The sequence below is a fragment of the Pongo abelii genome, chromosome 12 (genome assembly GCF_028885655.2).
Source record: "Pongo abelii isolate AG06213 chromosome 12, NHGRI_mPonAbe1-v2.0_pri, whole genome shotgun sequence".
Lineage (NCBI taxonomy): Eukaryota > Metazoa > Chordata > Mammalia > Primates > Hominidae > Pongo > Pongo abelii.
The window spans coordinates 47,375,196-47,392,445 of NC_071997.2; the positions used below are offsets into that span (position 1 = coordinate 47,375,196).

Genomic DNA, 17,250 nt, shown 5'->3' on the forward strand with positions numbered 1-17,250 from the left:
TTCTTTAGAGTGAATAAAAATACATACGTAGGTATTCCTATATACATACATATGTGTATATATGTGTTGGTTAAATATATATATTAAATATAAAATTAATTTTGAATCAACATCAATGTTATTATTTTAATAAATATTTTTAAAGTTTGTCTCCTGAACCTCTTGGCTAATTCTGATGATTAATATTAACAACTCATAATCCAATATTTGGGAAATAGGGATTTAATCACATACAGAATATACTAAGAAAGGGTATGTGTGTATATATATATATACACACACACACACACATATATATGTATATATATATGTATATATACATATATATACACACACATATATTTGAAGTGGACAGTTAAATACACTAAGAAAACACCTAAAGACCAGTGAAGCTGGAACAAATATATTTGGAGAAGCTGCTTTTTCACAGGTATGGACCAGTGCATTTCTAGGAACAACAAAAAGACTGACTTCGTTCACTTGCTCAAGATGGAAATCCTAGTGAAGGGAAGAGGCAGGGTTGGGCTGCCAGCCTGGTTCAAACAGTGGGGGTGGGGAATTAAGGGTCTATCCTTGACATCCTTGAGAAGACGGTAGACAAGATCAGCTGCTCTGAGCAGCTATGGAAACGGTAAAGAACTTGGCCACTTACTTGTATTTTTTTTGATTAAGGGTTCATGTGTAGTGCTCTTACACAGCAGAAAATTGTCTTTGTCAATATTTCTAAACAAAATATTTAGGAAACCCACAACACCCACTTCCCTCCCCTCAACTCCCTGGTTTTTTACCTTAACAACTGATCCTCCAGACCTGATTTTGTTACAGTGAAATTGATAATGGTAACTTTAATGCATACCTGGAAGAGAAGCACAGAGTGCATAAAAATGCTTAAGTGCAAACTAATAAAATACCTTTCTTTATTAGAACACAGCTCATTACTACCCAGGTGGATGTATCTCAGGTCTAATTGCACACACACCTACTCCCACACATACTTTAGGTGTAATGTGGCTTATAAAATCCTCATATGTTTTTCCCTGCCAGTATGAGTAACAATCTTGCTCCTCAAACACCACAGTTACAGAATCCTACATTGTGTTTTACGGAAAGGTGAGCCAGCGAAGGATTAAAAGCAGTATTTTGGAATTGATAGCTTGGGTTCAAATGTGAGCTGCACCCTTTAGTGACTGTGTCATCTTGGACGAGCCACTCATCTGTGCTGGGCTTTAGTTTCTGGTATTTAAAAATTTGGATAATTATAGTAAAAACTCATAGGGTAGCCATGAGAACTAAATGAGGTAATAAAATCACTTAGTTACTTATGACACAATGTGCCTTTGCTTGAAAGAAGCTATTATTGATAAACAAATAAAGTTTTATATGTTTTGTCTAATAACATTTTAATGAGAAATTATTACTATAATGTATTCTGACATCACTTGATAAGTCAATAGCAAAAACCAGTAAGTATAACAAGAGTGTGTGAATGAACATATGGCATCGTACTTCAAGGATTTTGTAATATGGTAAATTACATATTGTAATTTTGTAATATTTACCATATTACAAAATCCTTGAAGTAGGATTGATCTCTTTTTAGAGATGATTGACCTGAGGTTCCTGGAAATGGGATAATTTGCCCCCCGTTACAGAGCTAGGCTTGGGTCTTGTGGGCACTACACCCTCTCAAAAGTTAAATAAGTGAAAATCAAATAGTGAAAGTTGGCATGTTGGTCACACTTCTTTTTTGGGGGCGGTATCCATCACCTCAAGCATTTATCATGTCTTTGAGTTAAAAACATTCTGACTATGCTCTTTTAGTTATTTTTAAATGTACAATACATTATTGTTGACTGTAGTCACCCTGTTGCACTATTATATACTAAATCTTATTTAGTCTATCTAACTATATTTTTGTCCCTATTAACTATCCCTACCTTCCTGCTCCCCTCCATTCTCCTTCCCAGCCTCTGGTAATGTTGGTCACTTTTCTAAACTCTGAAATGGGACTTGGAACATGAGCCCCGGCAGTGGCTGTGTAATTAAACTCCTTGAGGCTGACGAGGAAAATCCTAACTTAAACTTTCAATGATATTTCCCCACCTTATTCAAGAAGTGTGTCAATTTCATTCAACCTGAACACATCTGGTGAAGACAGACAGCTATAAGCAATTCAACAGCTAAAACGAAAATGACACTCTTTGGAATGGTATATTTAAGGATATTTTTGGGAGGGTTGTGGTGGTGAAGAAGTAAAGTTCTGAGGTCAAGTTCCTTTCCTAGGTAAGAGCCTGCAGAGTGCACAGACGTGCCTGGAGCTGGGGCAGCACCTGGGCATGTGAGGGGGGTTGTGGCCAGGGAGAGTCCCGTGGGAGCTTGGTGGGTGGGGCAATGGAGTCCCAGCTGTCTTCATTTCTGTTGCAACTACCTTGGACACTGTAGTACTAGAGTAGGGGTTCTTCTAGAGTCTTCTGAGTCTCAGGGACATATGTATGGAGTGGAGCTCACACAGCTCCACTCAAAGAATCTAAGAGCATGAGAAGGGGACAATATACCCCCACCACCCATAACTCTAAGTGTAGACACTGGACCTCTAGATCATGATTCTCTAGTGTTGTCTTGTTCCTAGAGTTTTCAAATGGGTGACCTCCTTATTTGGGCACATATGCTGTGGGCATTTGCACATTTAAATAATGACACCTCCTCCTCCCCCCAACCCCAGCCCCATGGACTCTCAACTAAGCTCTGATTCATTTATTAGTCATAATAACAGGGACAAAATAGTCTTTGCTGATGGAAGAAAGAGAGAGTTTAAAAGGGGGATGCCCTGTGTTTAGGAGGAGTGGCTGTGGACCAGGAGGGAGATGGCAAGGGCACTGGAGAGGTGTGCAGTGGGGCGAGACAGAGCATCGGCCTGGGCCCCAGTGGGTAGGGGCTTGCAGCCTAACTAGATGGTGATGACAAGGGTGATTGGAATCAGAATCAAAGCTCAGAAGAGAAGCAAGAATGGAAGATGGTGGAAGAAAGGGGAGTGTACAGGAGACAGGGGAGAATGGGGGAGAGCTTTCCCTCTGGGTAGGAGCCCATCAAACTTCAGAGATTCATTACACAATAATAATCCAGTTAAGTTGGGAATTCCAGACCAGTAGTTCATACCTCAGGCAGATAGTGGGGATTTGGCATTTTGGTTGTCATATAGAACCTAAAGTTTTTGTCATAATCAATGTCTGAATCTCCAAGACGGATGAGTAGTCGGCCACCACTGATAAAATTTTGTTTCAAAAGAATGGGTTCTAGTGCTGGATCCAAGGTTTCTTTAAGCTTAAAAATTAAAACAGGACAATACAAAAAGAAGCAATTAAAATGGATAGCATCAACTTCACAAAATTCCTTAGGCCTCAAAATGTACTGTGAATGAATAATTTTCCAGTGATCTGATGGATATTTATTAACATCCTCACACCACCTCTAACAGTACCTATTTTCCAGTGAGCATTTTATTAGCAATCTAAGGAAATAAGAGCATCTGAAGACAATATATCTATTTAGATCAATCTTACACACTATTCATTTCCATGAGAAGAAGAGAGAAGCTGGGTAGATTAAGTCATTGTAGGTTGGACTTCAGGCTCCACACAAATGAAGATCTGTTCATTTTCATGGTTGTTTAAAACCAGGGATTGGCAAATGACAGCCTGTAGGCCAAATCTGGCCCCATGTGGCCATTTTTCTATGACTCTTGAGCTACGAATGGCTTTTACCTTTTTTAAGGGTTGTAAAAACATACAAACAAAAAAACACTAAACCAAAACAAAACAAGGAAGAACATGCACAGAGACTGCATGACGCCTGCAAAAAATGAAATATTTACTCCCTGGCTCTCTACAGAAAAAGTCTATGAACCCCTATTCTACATGATAGTTATGCCTTTTTCCTCAAAGCGAATCTGACTGTTGGTAGGAATGTGGGCATGGAGACATTGCCCAGGGATCCCATCAGAAACATCTTTATGTCAGGACGTATGTGATGGGGTCCCATGGCCTAGGGGCTTTCAAAATTTGACTGTCATCCATTTTAACAAATCCATTTCACATTGTAATTTACCCACACATGTAAATTCTTCAAACAAAAGTTTATGAGATAAAATTTACCTTTATTCAATATAATTTTGGGTTTAAAAAATTTTATTTCACTTGAAAATGTTGATTGAGATGGTCTAAGCTGATTCCATACCCATAAATGGGTGGAGACAAAGTTTGAATACACCACCCTAGAGAAAGCAGCTAGGTGTATAATGCTGATGACCCCAAGACACAGAGAGTTGGGGAGGACTGGTCAGAGTGTCCTGTTCCTGGCTGGGGCCCTGACAAGGGCCCACCCCCTCTCCCAAGAGCACTCTGCTACAGTTAAAACACTCTTCTGTCCAGAGGCAGAACATCACAGAAAACCTTTTGTCCGCTGCCATGAAAGAGGAAAGTCCCTCAGGATCTCCCGTGTCACGAAGTAAACCTGAGTTCAGGAGTCCAGTTTGGAGCTAAAATACCTGTGCCAAAGTTTTCTGGAGACTTCACTCTCTCCTGTGACTGGGATCCATTACAGAATCACCCTCGTGTTGGTCAAGGCCAAGCTTGGTCACACTGAGGCCCCTTGTGCTCTTTGTGGCTTGAGTGGGGAATAGTGTAACTTGTGGATTTCCTAGGCAGGCAAGGCTGCTTGGATAGTTTATGTGGTGACCCTTCCACTCCTCAGTTTCCTCATTGACAAAATGGAATAACAATAGTAACTATCTTGTGATGGGGCAGTGAGGATTGATGAGTTAATATACATAAAATACTGAGAACAGAGTCTGGCATGGAGTGAACACGCAATAAATATTAGTTAATGCTAACATATTAATTACAATTCCTAGTCATCATGCAGGTGCTGCAGCTAAACTGCCCTGGTCCATGGTCTTTTTGAGCTTTCTTTCTTTCTGATGAAGCAGTGATACTTCTAGGCACGATTAAACTGAGACTCAACTCACAGCCCATGTTTTGGCTCGCTCGTTCTTTTATTACTTATAGGAAAATAAACCATGATCATTAACCAATCTCTTTTGTGCCCAGGGCCTTTGTGCTGTTCCCTTTGCTTGGGAAGCCCTTCTCTCTAAGCCTGGCATATGGCTGAGCTCATCACATAGGTCACAGCTTAAATTACTCCCTTTATCCACATATCTAAGTCAGACCAGTCTTGGTGACCTATCCATTGGTGACTATCCCAGCCCCCTCTTTACCCTTTCAAACCTCTGATCACAAGTTTCTTCCCCTCCCTCTCTCTCATTTCTTCTTTCTTTCCCTGTTTACTATCTCTGTCCCCACCTCAATTGTAAGCTATTGAGGACAGAAACCACATCTACATTTTTTGCCACTGGTTCTCAAATAATGTTTGAACGAGGGAACAATTTTAAAAAACATCCATTCTTGCAATGATAGCCAAAGAAATGGAGCACCTAGACTCAACAAACAACACTGCCCTCCCTTCTTCTTCTTCTTCTTTTTTTTTTTTTTTAACAAAAGTTCATTCTTATCTAATTCACTCAATCCAATTCTGACTTATGCCCAAGTAAAAAATAATGTTTATACCCACTAGAATATTTTACTGGCTTCACATCATTACTGTATGTATATAATCCTGACTGCACTACTGTTATGAATTTTCAGGGCAGCTCACCATCAAGGGCCACAATGAGGCCTGTGAAACAGCAGTGTCAGGAAACAGAGGCCAGCCCTCTTAACACTAAAACAATGTCTGAAAGTCCACAGGTCCTCCCTCCCACCCCTCTTGCAATTGATAATGTATTGTCTAAGGAGAAGAGGAACTGGTTTGACCAATTTGAAAATGGAGTTGACTGGTGTCTTTAGCATGATGGAGATGTGGCCTATATAGGATTCCAGATATGATTTGAAAGTTGGGAATTAACATGAGAAAAGGAAGTGAAAATCAAACCTCTTCCAGTAAGACAGGTAAACCAAGTCGGATTGAATTCTCGAGTATTCGTAAGAAATTACTATCTGTAAGCTTAATGATCTTTAAACCATTTTTGCTTTCCTTGTTCCTTATCCAACGGTTTGCCTGTTTGGAAAAGCACAGAGCAGAACATTTGCTTCAGAGCATAATAAACGGCTAGAAAGTGAAAGCTTTAGAAGAAAGTGTGGAAATGTTATTCAATCTAGAAACAAATTTGAAATATATAAACTATACTGCCCCGCCCTCCGACAATAAAGACATCTTTTAAGCCCAATGTTTAGGACTCTTCTCTTTGTTTAGATGTGGAAGAAATAAAGAAAAGAGTCATCTGGGAACAGAGTTCATGCTTATGGTATTCATGTTGGTCTCCCTTGCTTCCCCAGTCGCTCCTTCTTCCAAATCCTATTTAGTGTAACCTGATCCACGAACTTAGGGAGTCAGAAAATGGGATGCTGTCAACTGTAAATTCCAGTCAGGCTTGCCCTAAAATTTGATCATACCCTGACTTCACTCTCATTCCTCAGACCTTTTAGGAACAAGGACTACAGAATAATGAAGATCTGTGGATTTCTGCCTTCACAGAAAACAAAAAATGAATGGTTATTCCCCTAAACAAAATCAATCAAAATCAAGTATGGGAGCACTTCAATTCTTCCTTTCTTACTTTCTCATCCACAAAATGAGGGACTTGGACTATAGGACTTTAACACTCTCTTCTGGGTCTAAATCTCCATGTATGTTAAATCTAAATCTCCAAGTACATTGAAGCCCACTTTTATAATTTTTAATAGCTAACTCAACATTAAGCAGAACCAAAAGCCACTCTCTTAAGCATTTGCTACACACCTGATCTTGGGGATCAATCATCAAAGGCCATCTTCTGCCTTGAGTAACCAAAATGCCATTTTCTGTTGATATCAAGTCACGGGGCAGCCCATCAGTGTTCCACTGCCGTATCTCGTAGGGATCTCCAAGAATGTTAATGAGACTGAAGGAAGGATCGATTGGGATCTCCAGAGACTGACAGTCCTGGATCCAACACTCTATAAGCTGTAGAAGGGGGAAAGCTTACTTGAGTAGAGTCAGGAACACTCAGTAAACGAGGGCACATGCAAAATGTGGTGGGCAGTGGTAAGTCAGTGGCTGAAGAGCTAAGCCCTTCCAGTCTCCACAGATGTGCTGGCATCAGAGCATGGGACACAGGAAGTAGACCAAAATCAGGAGGCCTAGGTACTCTAACTATACCATTAGTTAGATGTGACTTTGGAAACATCATTCCCTCTATTTGGACCTCAGTTGTCTCATGTGTAAATGACTGGGTTGTCGCAGTGGTTTTCAACCAGGTTTGTATTTTCCCTGTTGGGAGAGTCTGAAAGCATATGGAGAAGTTTCGGGTTATCACAATGACTGAGGGTGTACAAGAAATCAGTAGATGAGGGAAAGGGATGTTGGCATATGACCTCCTTCAATGAGTGGTGCAGTCATGCAGGAGAGAGAGCTGTCTGTCCCCAAAAAGCACAATTGGCCCCAGTGAGAAATATGGCACCCTAAGAGCTTAGAGCTCCTGGAGAGTCTATATGAGAGTACTATATCAGGTTTTATAACTCAAGGACAAGGGTAAACATTTTTAGGAAGACATTTCAAAAAAATGACTGTAAAATTCTTTCAAATAATTTCATTTCCTGGAAAATGCATGTAGATGAAACTTTTATTCTCTGATAAATGAAAGGCTCTTTCTTTCTCTCTTTCTTTCTTTCTCTCCTCTCTCTCCCTTTCCTTCCTTCCTTCCTTTCTTTCCTTCCTTCCTTCTTTCCTTCCTTCCTTCCCTCTTTCTTTCCTTCCTTCCTTCCTCCTTCCCTCCTTCCTTCCTCCTTCCCTCCTTCCTTCCTTTCTTCCTTCCTTCCTCCTTCTTTCTTTCTTTCCTTCTTTCTTTCTTCCTTTCTTTCCCTCCCTCCCTCCCTTCCTTCTTCCCTCGCTCCCTCCCTCCCCTCCTTCTTCCCTCCCTCCCTCCCTCTTTTTCTTTCTTTCTTTCCTTCTCTCCTTCCTTCCTTCCTTCCTTCCTTCTTTCTTTCTTCAGAGTTTTGCTCTTGCTGCCCAGGCTGGAGTGCAATGGCGCGATCTCCACTCACAGCAACCTCTGCTTCCTGGGTTCAGGCAATTCTCCAGCCTCAGCCTCCCCAGTAGCTGGGATCACAGGCACCCGCCCCCACGCCCAGCTAATTTTTGTATTTTTTTTTAGTAGAGACGAGGTTTCACAGTGTTGGCCAGGCTGCTCTTGAACTCCTGACCTCAGGTGATCCACCCGCCTTGCCCTTCCAAAGTGCTGGGATTATAGGCATGAGCCACCACACCTGGCTGAGGCTTTCTTTCTTATAGAGATAAAAGCCTAAGGAAGCACAGATTCCTCCTGGTCCTGCCTGCTCCTTTCTTTTGCTTGGCCCTCTGTTGCAGTTTCACCAATTGAGAACATCTCATCCAGGCTGGCTTTACATGCCACTTGTGATCATAAGGGTAGGGGACTCACTGTCTCTTTTCCTTCCCCCAGGTTTTTGAGCTGTGTAAATGATGAATAGCTTTCTAAGACAGGAGAAGGAAAGGGAGGAACGTGTTAAGGAAAGCCTAGGGGTAGACCATCACTGGCTGATGGGGGAGTGAAGGGCTGTGAAATATATCAAGAAATTCTACCATGAAGAACCTCTACAGTGGAGAGCATTCATCTGAACTCAGAAAAATGAACCACCTCCGGCTCCAGTTTCAGCTGCTTCTTACCCCTCCTTACAGAAAGCAGGGTTACTCACTGACTGCCTGTACTGGGCTGTGAAAGCCCCATAGTAGGCCACACAAGCTGCTGCTATGAACACGTTCCCAGTGATATTTGATATTTCTTCCTCAAACTTCTGTATGCTTTCTTCCCATCGAACCTGCTCATCTTCTAATGCTGCCGTCAGCTTTCCAGCACGTACTAGACGTGCTTTTGTCAGGGCCATGGTCTTTGCTAGAAAAATTTTAAGAAAATCAGATTATACTATTAATTATTTTCATAAAGTATTAAAAGCTTATTTACCTGTTTTTTATAGCAGAATAGCATTATTTAGCTAATGATGTCAATACATCTCTGTGAAACCTTACACCAATTCAGCATTAATTCCCATTTCAGAACCAAGTCTAAGTTTGCCTTTTCCATATTGAAAACTCTTTTTTGATACTCTATTACTCTGGTTGAAGACAGTGGTTTCTGTATCTTTGTAGTATTTAGCTTCTGGATCAAATTCACATACTGTTTTGTGTTTTAATGTAACATGCTCCAGTAAGGCTTGTTCAGGTACAGGATGTTGAATATATAAAACACATGAGTTCTTATTTGAGCCTAGGAGGCTAATGAAAATACATTCTACACATTGGATAAGAGCTGAAACCCGATTGCCAAAAACTTCTTCCTACTTCTGAAAATCAGGCATTTCCTGGCTAATGTAAATTTTATGAGTTACTTACCCAGGCTTTCTTTTTCATTTACACTTTTGTCATATTCATCTTGTAAGGCCTGTATTTGATCTTCTACTTGTCTTAGTAATGCTTGCTTTTCTCTCAGAGTAGCCATGGTAATGTCAAGTTCAGCCTAATAAAATCAAGCAACTGTTTAAGAACAGGGCCAAAAAAAGGCTGAATTTGCCCATTAATAATACAGATCTAAAAAAAATTTTATATATGTTCCTCTTTTCATGTCCAAAAAGACTTTGATGTGATACATAAAGTTAAAACAAATATAAATTAGAGTAAAATACAAGAACAGAAGTAAATGAAACAAAACAAAATCAATAATGAAGCCCAACAAAATAAATCATAATAGAGAAACAGGTGTACCGAGCATTTGGGATGAATTAGGTATCATAATGGATTATTAATATTAAATGATGCAACAAATTAAATATTCATGCCATAGTGGAAACTAATATTTCCTAACTAGTTCTCCACATCAGAGGTCGGCACACTATGGCCTGCAGGTCAAATCTAGCCTGCTGCCTGTTTTTGTACAGTCTGTAAGTTAAGAATGGTTTTTACATTTTTAAATAATTAGAAAAAAATCTTTAAAAGAATAATATTTCATGAAATGTGATAATTGTGTGAAATTTGAACTCCAGTGTCAATAAATAAAGTTATATTGGAACATAGTCATGCTTATTCATCTATGTATTGTCAATGACTGTTTCTGTGCTGCAACAGCAGAGCTGAGTGCTTGCCACAGAGACCATATAGCCTGCAATGCATAAAATATTTATTCTATGGGTCTTCATGGAAGAAGTTTGCCAACCCCTGCTCTATAGCCACAGTTCTTTCAGTAAATGATCATTCTTTTTTCTTCTTGTAAAGATGAAGGGCCTCACATCCAATACAGGGTTAAGCTGGTTCTAAAACCTCAGATGACACCATCAAGCATGAAAGTATTTAGCAAATGGAAATACAGACCATCAGATGCTTGAGCTAAAAAGTACCTTAAAAAAAAGAGATTAATTCCCTTTTTTTCAGATGAATATACTGAGGAACTCATGTTCCTCTTATGCTGAAAGAAGGCTGATTTCAGAGGCAATTTCTGAAAAAAAATTGCCAGCTCTTGTTTAAAACAAAAGCTAATTTCCAAGAGTTTTGTCACTGTCTATATTGCGTAGGACCACAGTAACATTATACAGAGAACTTGAAATGACTGGCGATCATGGCCTTCAATTCTATAAAATATCACAATTCAGAAAACGTACCTGTGCGGCACGGAGCTTTTGTCTTTTTGGTTCGACGACCTTGACCACTCGAGAGTACAAATCCATAGCTCTTACCCACATGCACATAGATTTACATGCTTTGGACACTTTCTCCACTTTTTCAGGCACAAAATCGGGATTATTAATATACTTTTGAAGCTTTGCCAATATCTGAGGCTTTATGTTCTCCTTATCATATTCTAAAAGCCTTTTTAGAAAGTTAGAGTCACCAAGAAGTTGCTTTGCTGATGGCCAATCAGGCCTGAAAGACAGACATGATATATTAATGGCACTGAAATGAAGTAATATAAGAACAAAAGAAATGTATTTCTTTGAGAACATTATGATATTATACCAATAAGTGGGTAATTTTAATCTTGGTACTATAATTTTAGTAATTGGTAGTTAGGTGCACCACAATTAATTCAGGGGGTGAAAAGAAAATGGGTGACTAAGGTTCCATGCGACCCAGCTTTGGTAGAGAAAGAATTACAAAATCACAGTTTTAGAAATGTAAGGCATTATAGAAACAATAGTTTTATTTTTAAAATGCCGCAGGCACTCACATTTTACCTCCTTTATCATAGTTCCCACCCTTAAAATCACCTGCCAGGACACTACAATTGCTTTCTAACTGGGCTTTATGTCTCTTTGAACTTTGTTCTTCTGAACTTTTGCCAGATTGATCTTTCTACCATGAAAATCTGATTAGATAAAAAATGTTCAACGATTCTCAGTCCCTTCTGCCCACAGCTCTCTATTTGTGCTCTGCAGAGCTCTCTGGGTCCTACTGAGGTACCAGTTTAAGGGTCAGTGGGAACCTCTCCAACCTGTCTCCTGGAAGCCTGGTGGTGATGTGGTGCTCTGAGCCCTTTGCCTAGTTTTACATAGAAAGGTTCATTACAACATAATTTTATGAAAAAAAGTTTGTATCACTAAAGAAAGTTTAAAAACTACATATCTCCAAGATGAAATCTGAAGTGTTTAGTGCAGCATTTAAGATCTTTCATGATGCAATCACTGGCCTCCTGCCAAGCCCCATCCCACTCCAAGAACATCAAAGCTCATTCCTGAGCTCGCCTATGGTCCCACTATCCAACTGAGCATTGTTTTCCAAAAAACCTACTTGTACAACCCAGCTGGGCTTAGACACTGTTTTCTCAGCACTCCCAATACTACACAACTCTCACACTGTAATGAAATTATTAGTTTTCATGTCTGTCTTCCCACTAGCCTGTGTATACCTTGTAGAGAAAAACATATCTTCCACCATCTAGTACAAAATAGATGTTGGGGAAGAAAATGCTTCTTGAATCAATTTGTTGAATGACCAACCGAAGCAATGAGAAGTGGAGAAGGGAATGAATAATACATTACCATGGAGGAAAACAGTAAAGAACTCTTACCAGGTATCACGGCAATACATGACTCTGAATTACTCACTTGGCATTCAAAAGAATGGAGATTGCTTCCATTACAGTCATGACCAAATCGGGGGGCTTTGTAAAAACTCTGATTTCAGATATATCTGCCTTATCTAAGGAATCCAGTGCTTTATTGGCAGCATCTAGTGCAGGTAGTGCCTCGTCAAGATCTCTTTGAGCATCATCAGCTATTGCTTGGGTTTCTTCAGCTTTGACTTTTGCTGTTGCTTCATCCTCCTGTACAGTGTTACGGACCTAACCATTGAAACATGACTGCTTAAGTGGCCTCATTATTTGAATTTTAATGTTTAAAACAAAGCCAATAATAATGAGTCATATTTGCCCTTTGGATTAGAGTAATGATGAAAGGGAATTAGCTAGATTGCATTTTATGCTCTCCTTTGTCCATCTGTGCCATGCCAATAGCATAATGAATATAAACTTACTATAACAAACAGTTCCGTCTTAGGAGAGACACAGTTGCTTTATATTTATAAGTGGTGCTTTTCTCACAATTCTCTGTCCCATTCATTGGGCTGTATCAATTCTTGGGGACAGAGCCCCAAGAATTAGTAAAGGGAGATTGTTTACAAGTTAAAAGCATTGCTAAATTGCTAAAAAAACAAACTTTGCTAAATCTATCACTTAATTATTTTAATAACATATATAATAAAAAAATCCAATCGTGTCTCATTATATATAAGTGATCAGTTGCTGACGGAAGCCTTTTCCACATTCTCAGGAACTGCAGCATACCTGATCGGCACTTTCTTGATCCACTGCCAATTTTTCCATCAGGGCTTCAACATCTTCTGATTTTGTTAAAAGTACAGGCTCTAAAGCTGAAAGATCTAATTTCATTTTATCTACTAGTATGTTTGTTTCTAGTAGCTTGGTGAGACCATTCTTCACCCGATCTCGTGCCTAAGTGACAATGAAAATTTCTATTATAATGAGTATTATAAACTCTAAGTTTACTGGTATCAAACACATATTACTCATGTATTAATTAGACTTTTACATCTACAGAATTGGTAAATCAGTTTGTAATAATTCAGGTTGTGAACATATTACAAATTGGGAAATGTTCAGATAATGGAACTCTAGAAATGGCCATGACATTCATCACAGTTGTTTGGATCCATGCCCTCTGGCCACAGCAGTGGGACGTCACTGGGCTGTGGCTCACTGAGAGTGAGGACCACATGGTACTGTTTTTATTCCCCATGGTAGCATGTTGAATGAGTGAAGAACAGGTCCAGATGTGAATCCCTGGAGGCTGCAGCTCTGGGAGCTTGTTTGCTCTGGCCAGCAGGGCTGAGGACCCCTAGGGAGATGAGGTCCAGAGGGTGTAGCTCTAGCTGCTGGATTTGAAACCTACTTCCCTGTGGTAGAAAACTCTTGACCATGATCAAAGGGCTGGTATCTGGTAAAGGAGACACCTGGGAAGAACTGTTTTTCGAAGGTGAGTCAGAAAGCTTGGCTCATGGCTGGGGCAGTGGCTCACACCTGTAATCCCAGCACTTTGGGAGGTTGAGGTGGGCAGATCACGAGGTCAGATTGAGACCATCCTGGCTACGGCAAAACCCCATCTCTACAAAAATACAAAAAATTAGCCGGGCATGGTGGCGGGTGACTATAGTCCCAGCTACGTGGGAGGCTGAGGCAGGAGAATGGCACGAACCCGGGAGGAGGAGGTTGCAGTGAGCCGAGATTGTGCCACTGCACTCCAGCCTGGGTGACAGAGTGAGACTCTGTCTCAAAAAAAAAAAAAAAAAAAAGCTTGGTTCAAATGGGCAGATTTCAAAAATATCAGTCAAGTTATTTCACAAGGCAGGCATTTTACCAGGTAAAAATCCTCTTAAAAAATTTAAATATCTATATTGTAAGTGCTTCCATTTTTAAGTGTGTTTAAAATGTAGAAAATTGTAGGTCGTGTTAATTTCCTGATGATGATGATGATGGCAGCTTCTATTTTCCGAGCATTTTATATGTGTCAGATCATAGTTTCAGGAATTCACTAACAGTGTCTTAAATTCCACGACAATCCAAGAGGTAGATACAGATTTTCTTTTAGAAAATACAGATTTTCTTTCTTTCTAAGCGTATTTTCTACTAAGGCTTAGAGAAGTTACTAATGTGCTCAAAGTTGCACAGCCAGAGGCAGAACATAGGCTGTACACAGTTTGACTGATACCCCAGTCCTTGCTCTTAGTCAGAACCACTGGCACATGTTCTTTAAAACACCATCTGTATTGCTTAACAAAATGTTTTCCTCTGTATTAAATACCACAGAGATGACCAGTTCACTGCATAACTTTGATGGTCTTGTGATGTCCATATCATTCTACTGAGTCAAGGATACTTGCATAAATGGCAGAAGGAAAATATATATAATTATTGAAAAAGAGAAGGCCCTCAGACCAACAGCAGGAAACACTTTTTGGTCATATTTTAGGTTGTCAGGGGCACATGTCAGGATGGAGAGGGCCTGATATGGTTTGGATCTGTGTCCCCACCCAAATCTCATGTTGAAATGTAATCTCCAGTGCTGGAGGTGGGGCCTGGTGGGAGGTAATTGGATCATGGGGACAGTTTCTCTTGGCTTACCACCATCCTCCCTTTGGTGCTGTCATCACGATAGTGAGTTCTTGTGAGATCTGGTGTTTAAAAGTGTGTGGCACCACTCCCCTCTCTCTCTTGCTCCTGCTCTTGCCACATAAAATGTGCCTGTTTCCTCTTCGCCTTCTGCCATGATTGAAAGTTTCCTGAGGCCTCCCCAAAAGCTGAGCAGATGCCAGCACTATGCTTCCTGTACAACCTGCAGAACTGTTAGCCAATTACATCTCTTTTCTTATAAATTACCCAGTCTCAGGTATTTCTTTATAGCAGTGCAAGAATGGACTAATACAGGGCCCTGACAGATAAGACAGTGCACAGAGTTTCCATGCATTCTCAAAAGTTCTGAGTTCAAGCAAAACAATATTTTCATAGACAATATTGAACCTACTGAAATAATCTGCTTCCTTTTTTCAGACAGCATAGATAGGTAAAGATTGATAAGCTCCAGGTAGGAGGTGGGTGTTGTGTAGTACCGCCTGCGCAGCTCATTGTAATAGCGCTCTGCCATGCTGAAGACACTCAAGTGAACGTTCACGCACATCAAGGGAAGCTTTTCTTTCAGTTCTTCATTTCCAGCATCGACTTGTGAGAAAAATGTCTTTGACACAGAAAGAAGTGCTTCTTTGGGCCACTGTGAATCAAGGAAAAATCTAGAAAATCTGTTGTGTCATTTCAATAACATACAGTTTAATACCAAGAAAAACATATTTCTCGGGAACTCCTCCCTGCCCAGTCCGCTCTTCACCTAGTTAACTCCTACTCATGTCTATGGTGCTTAATGAACTGAAGGGCTCTGTCCATTTGAGGGGTACCTGGGTCTGCATTTACTGACCAGTATGTCTCCACAGTATCATGCACACAGAAGTTGTTCAATAAATATTTGTTGACTGAATGAATTAATGATTCGGTGCTTCTAGAATTCCATAAATAAATCACATATGTTACAAGGACCTTATGTCCTCACTCTGTTTGTTACATAGTTGGGACCTCACGTCCATCATTATAATCACTGTCCTGCACACCTCAACTCCTTTGCTCCTCTCTTGTTTCTTTGAACTCACTTGAACATTGGTCAAATGCAACTCTCTTACTTCATGCCTGCAACTGTGCAGCTGAGCATGGCTGGAGAAAAATGCACAACGTTGCCAATTAGTATCACTTTAAATTTTTGATAATTAGCTTAGTGCAGCCCAGCAATGCTTCTACATTTTCTAATATATCAGTTTTATGCTCTCCTGAGTATTTCACACCAGATTCTACTTCCTTAAACTGCTGACACTTAGTCTTTCTTCTTCACTCTCAGCTGATGACCTTACTGCCCATATCACTAAAAAACAATAGCAATGAAAACAGAACTTCAATGAGCTCTTACCCCCACATCTTCCCACCTACCTGCATCTGTGCTTATATATTCTGCCTCCCCACCTGTTACTCAGGGGTAGGCTGTGGATGCACCCTGACCAGGTCAGCCCCTTCTTTGATGACTCATTCTCATCCCTTCTTGCTTATTCAAGGACACTGGTCCCACAGTGCTTAACTCGGTATGCTGCATCATCCATATATTTATCTTTTCTGGATCATTTACATCAGCACACACGCATGCCACTTGTGTTTCACATTTAAAAATACTTCTCTCTTGACCTCACATGTCCCCTAGCTCTTGCCCCATCTCTCTGCTTTCCTTTGGGGCAAAACTCAAAAGTGTTGCCTATAACCACTGACTCAGATTTCTCTCCCCTTTTCTCTCTTGAACCCTTTCCCCCACCATCCATTGAAACAGATTTGTCAAGATCGCTGATAACTTCCACATTGCTAAATTCAATGGTCTCCTCTTCCTTTACAAATTCTGTTTTGTCCTTGTTCTATGATTGCCACAGTCATTCCCTATATGAATAAATTCCTAGTAGGCTTTAAAGCTAATACAAGTACCCATGAGCTACTCTTGGACAATGTGTTACCCCTTTAAAGTCAAGCAAGTCCAACTTCTCAAAGAGATATCCTGGGATGTCACCAACCTGCACAAACCAGTCAATGGTGCAGCAATTCACAAGGGATGGAAACATCCTGCATCGGGACCGAAAGGCCTCCCCAACTGGGCTCATGCAGAGAACAATGTGCAGCTTCTGACGCACTTTGCTGATAAAGTATTGAAACACCTGACAAAAAGAAAGTTATTTTTTCAATTTAAAATAATGATTAAGCAACAATGAAAATAAGTGTTGGCTAATGCATCTGAGGCTCCCCATATCAAATATAAAATGTCAGCATAGTAGATATGTAACTTTTCTTGTTCAACATTCACTCCAACCTCTTTCTCTCACACAGTCTGGAAAGATTAAAAATGGCATTTTGCAAATTCCATCGCGGCTAAGGTTCTGGATGTGATTTAGGTCCCTTTCACCCGTGTACTTGAGGAGATCCTTTGAATAAAGGGCCATTCATACAAG

General features: G+C 40.2%; 1 protein-coding gene across 2 annotated transcripts in view; it reads right to left on the reverse strand.

Annotated features, from left to right (window-relative positions):
• The window catches only part of DNAH6 (dynein axonemal heavy chain 6), a 325,727-nt gene that overhangs the window by 115,993 nt on the left and 192,484 nt on the right, over window positions 1-17,250 (reverse strand). For both annotated transcript variants that reach the window (XM_024242264.2, XM_054547993.1), the window contains 11 exons: window positions 16,819-16,959; window positions 15,192-15,434; window positions 12,938-13,105; window positions 12,201-12,436; window positions 10,758-11,019; window positions 9,499-9,622; window positions 8,805-9,001; window positions 6,853-7,056; window positions 5,986-6,111; window positions 3,157-3,321; window positions 789-856 (listed from right to left, as the gene is read on the reverse strand). In XM_024242264.2, the coding sequence (XP_024098032.2) occupies window positions 789-856; window positions 3,157-3,321; window positions 5,986-6,111; window positions 6,853-7,056; window positions 8,805-9,001; window positions 9,499-9,622; window positions 10,758-11,019; window positions 12,201-12,436; window positions 12,938-13,105; window positions 15,192-15,434; window positions 16,819-16,959 (1,934 nt within the window). The remainder of the gene's footprint in view (window positions 1-788; window positions 857-3,156; window positions 3,322-5,985; window positions 6,112-6,852; window positions 7,057-8,804; window positions 9,002-9,498; window positions 9,623-10,757; window positions 11,020-12,200; window positions 12,437-12,937; window positions 13,106-15,191; window positions 15,435-16,818; window positions 16,960-17,250) is intronic.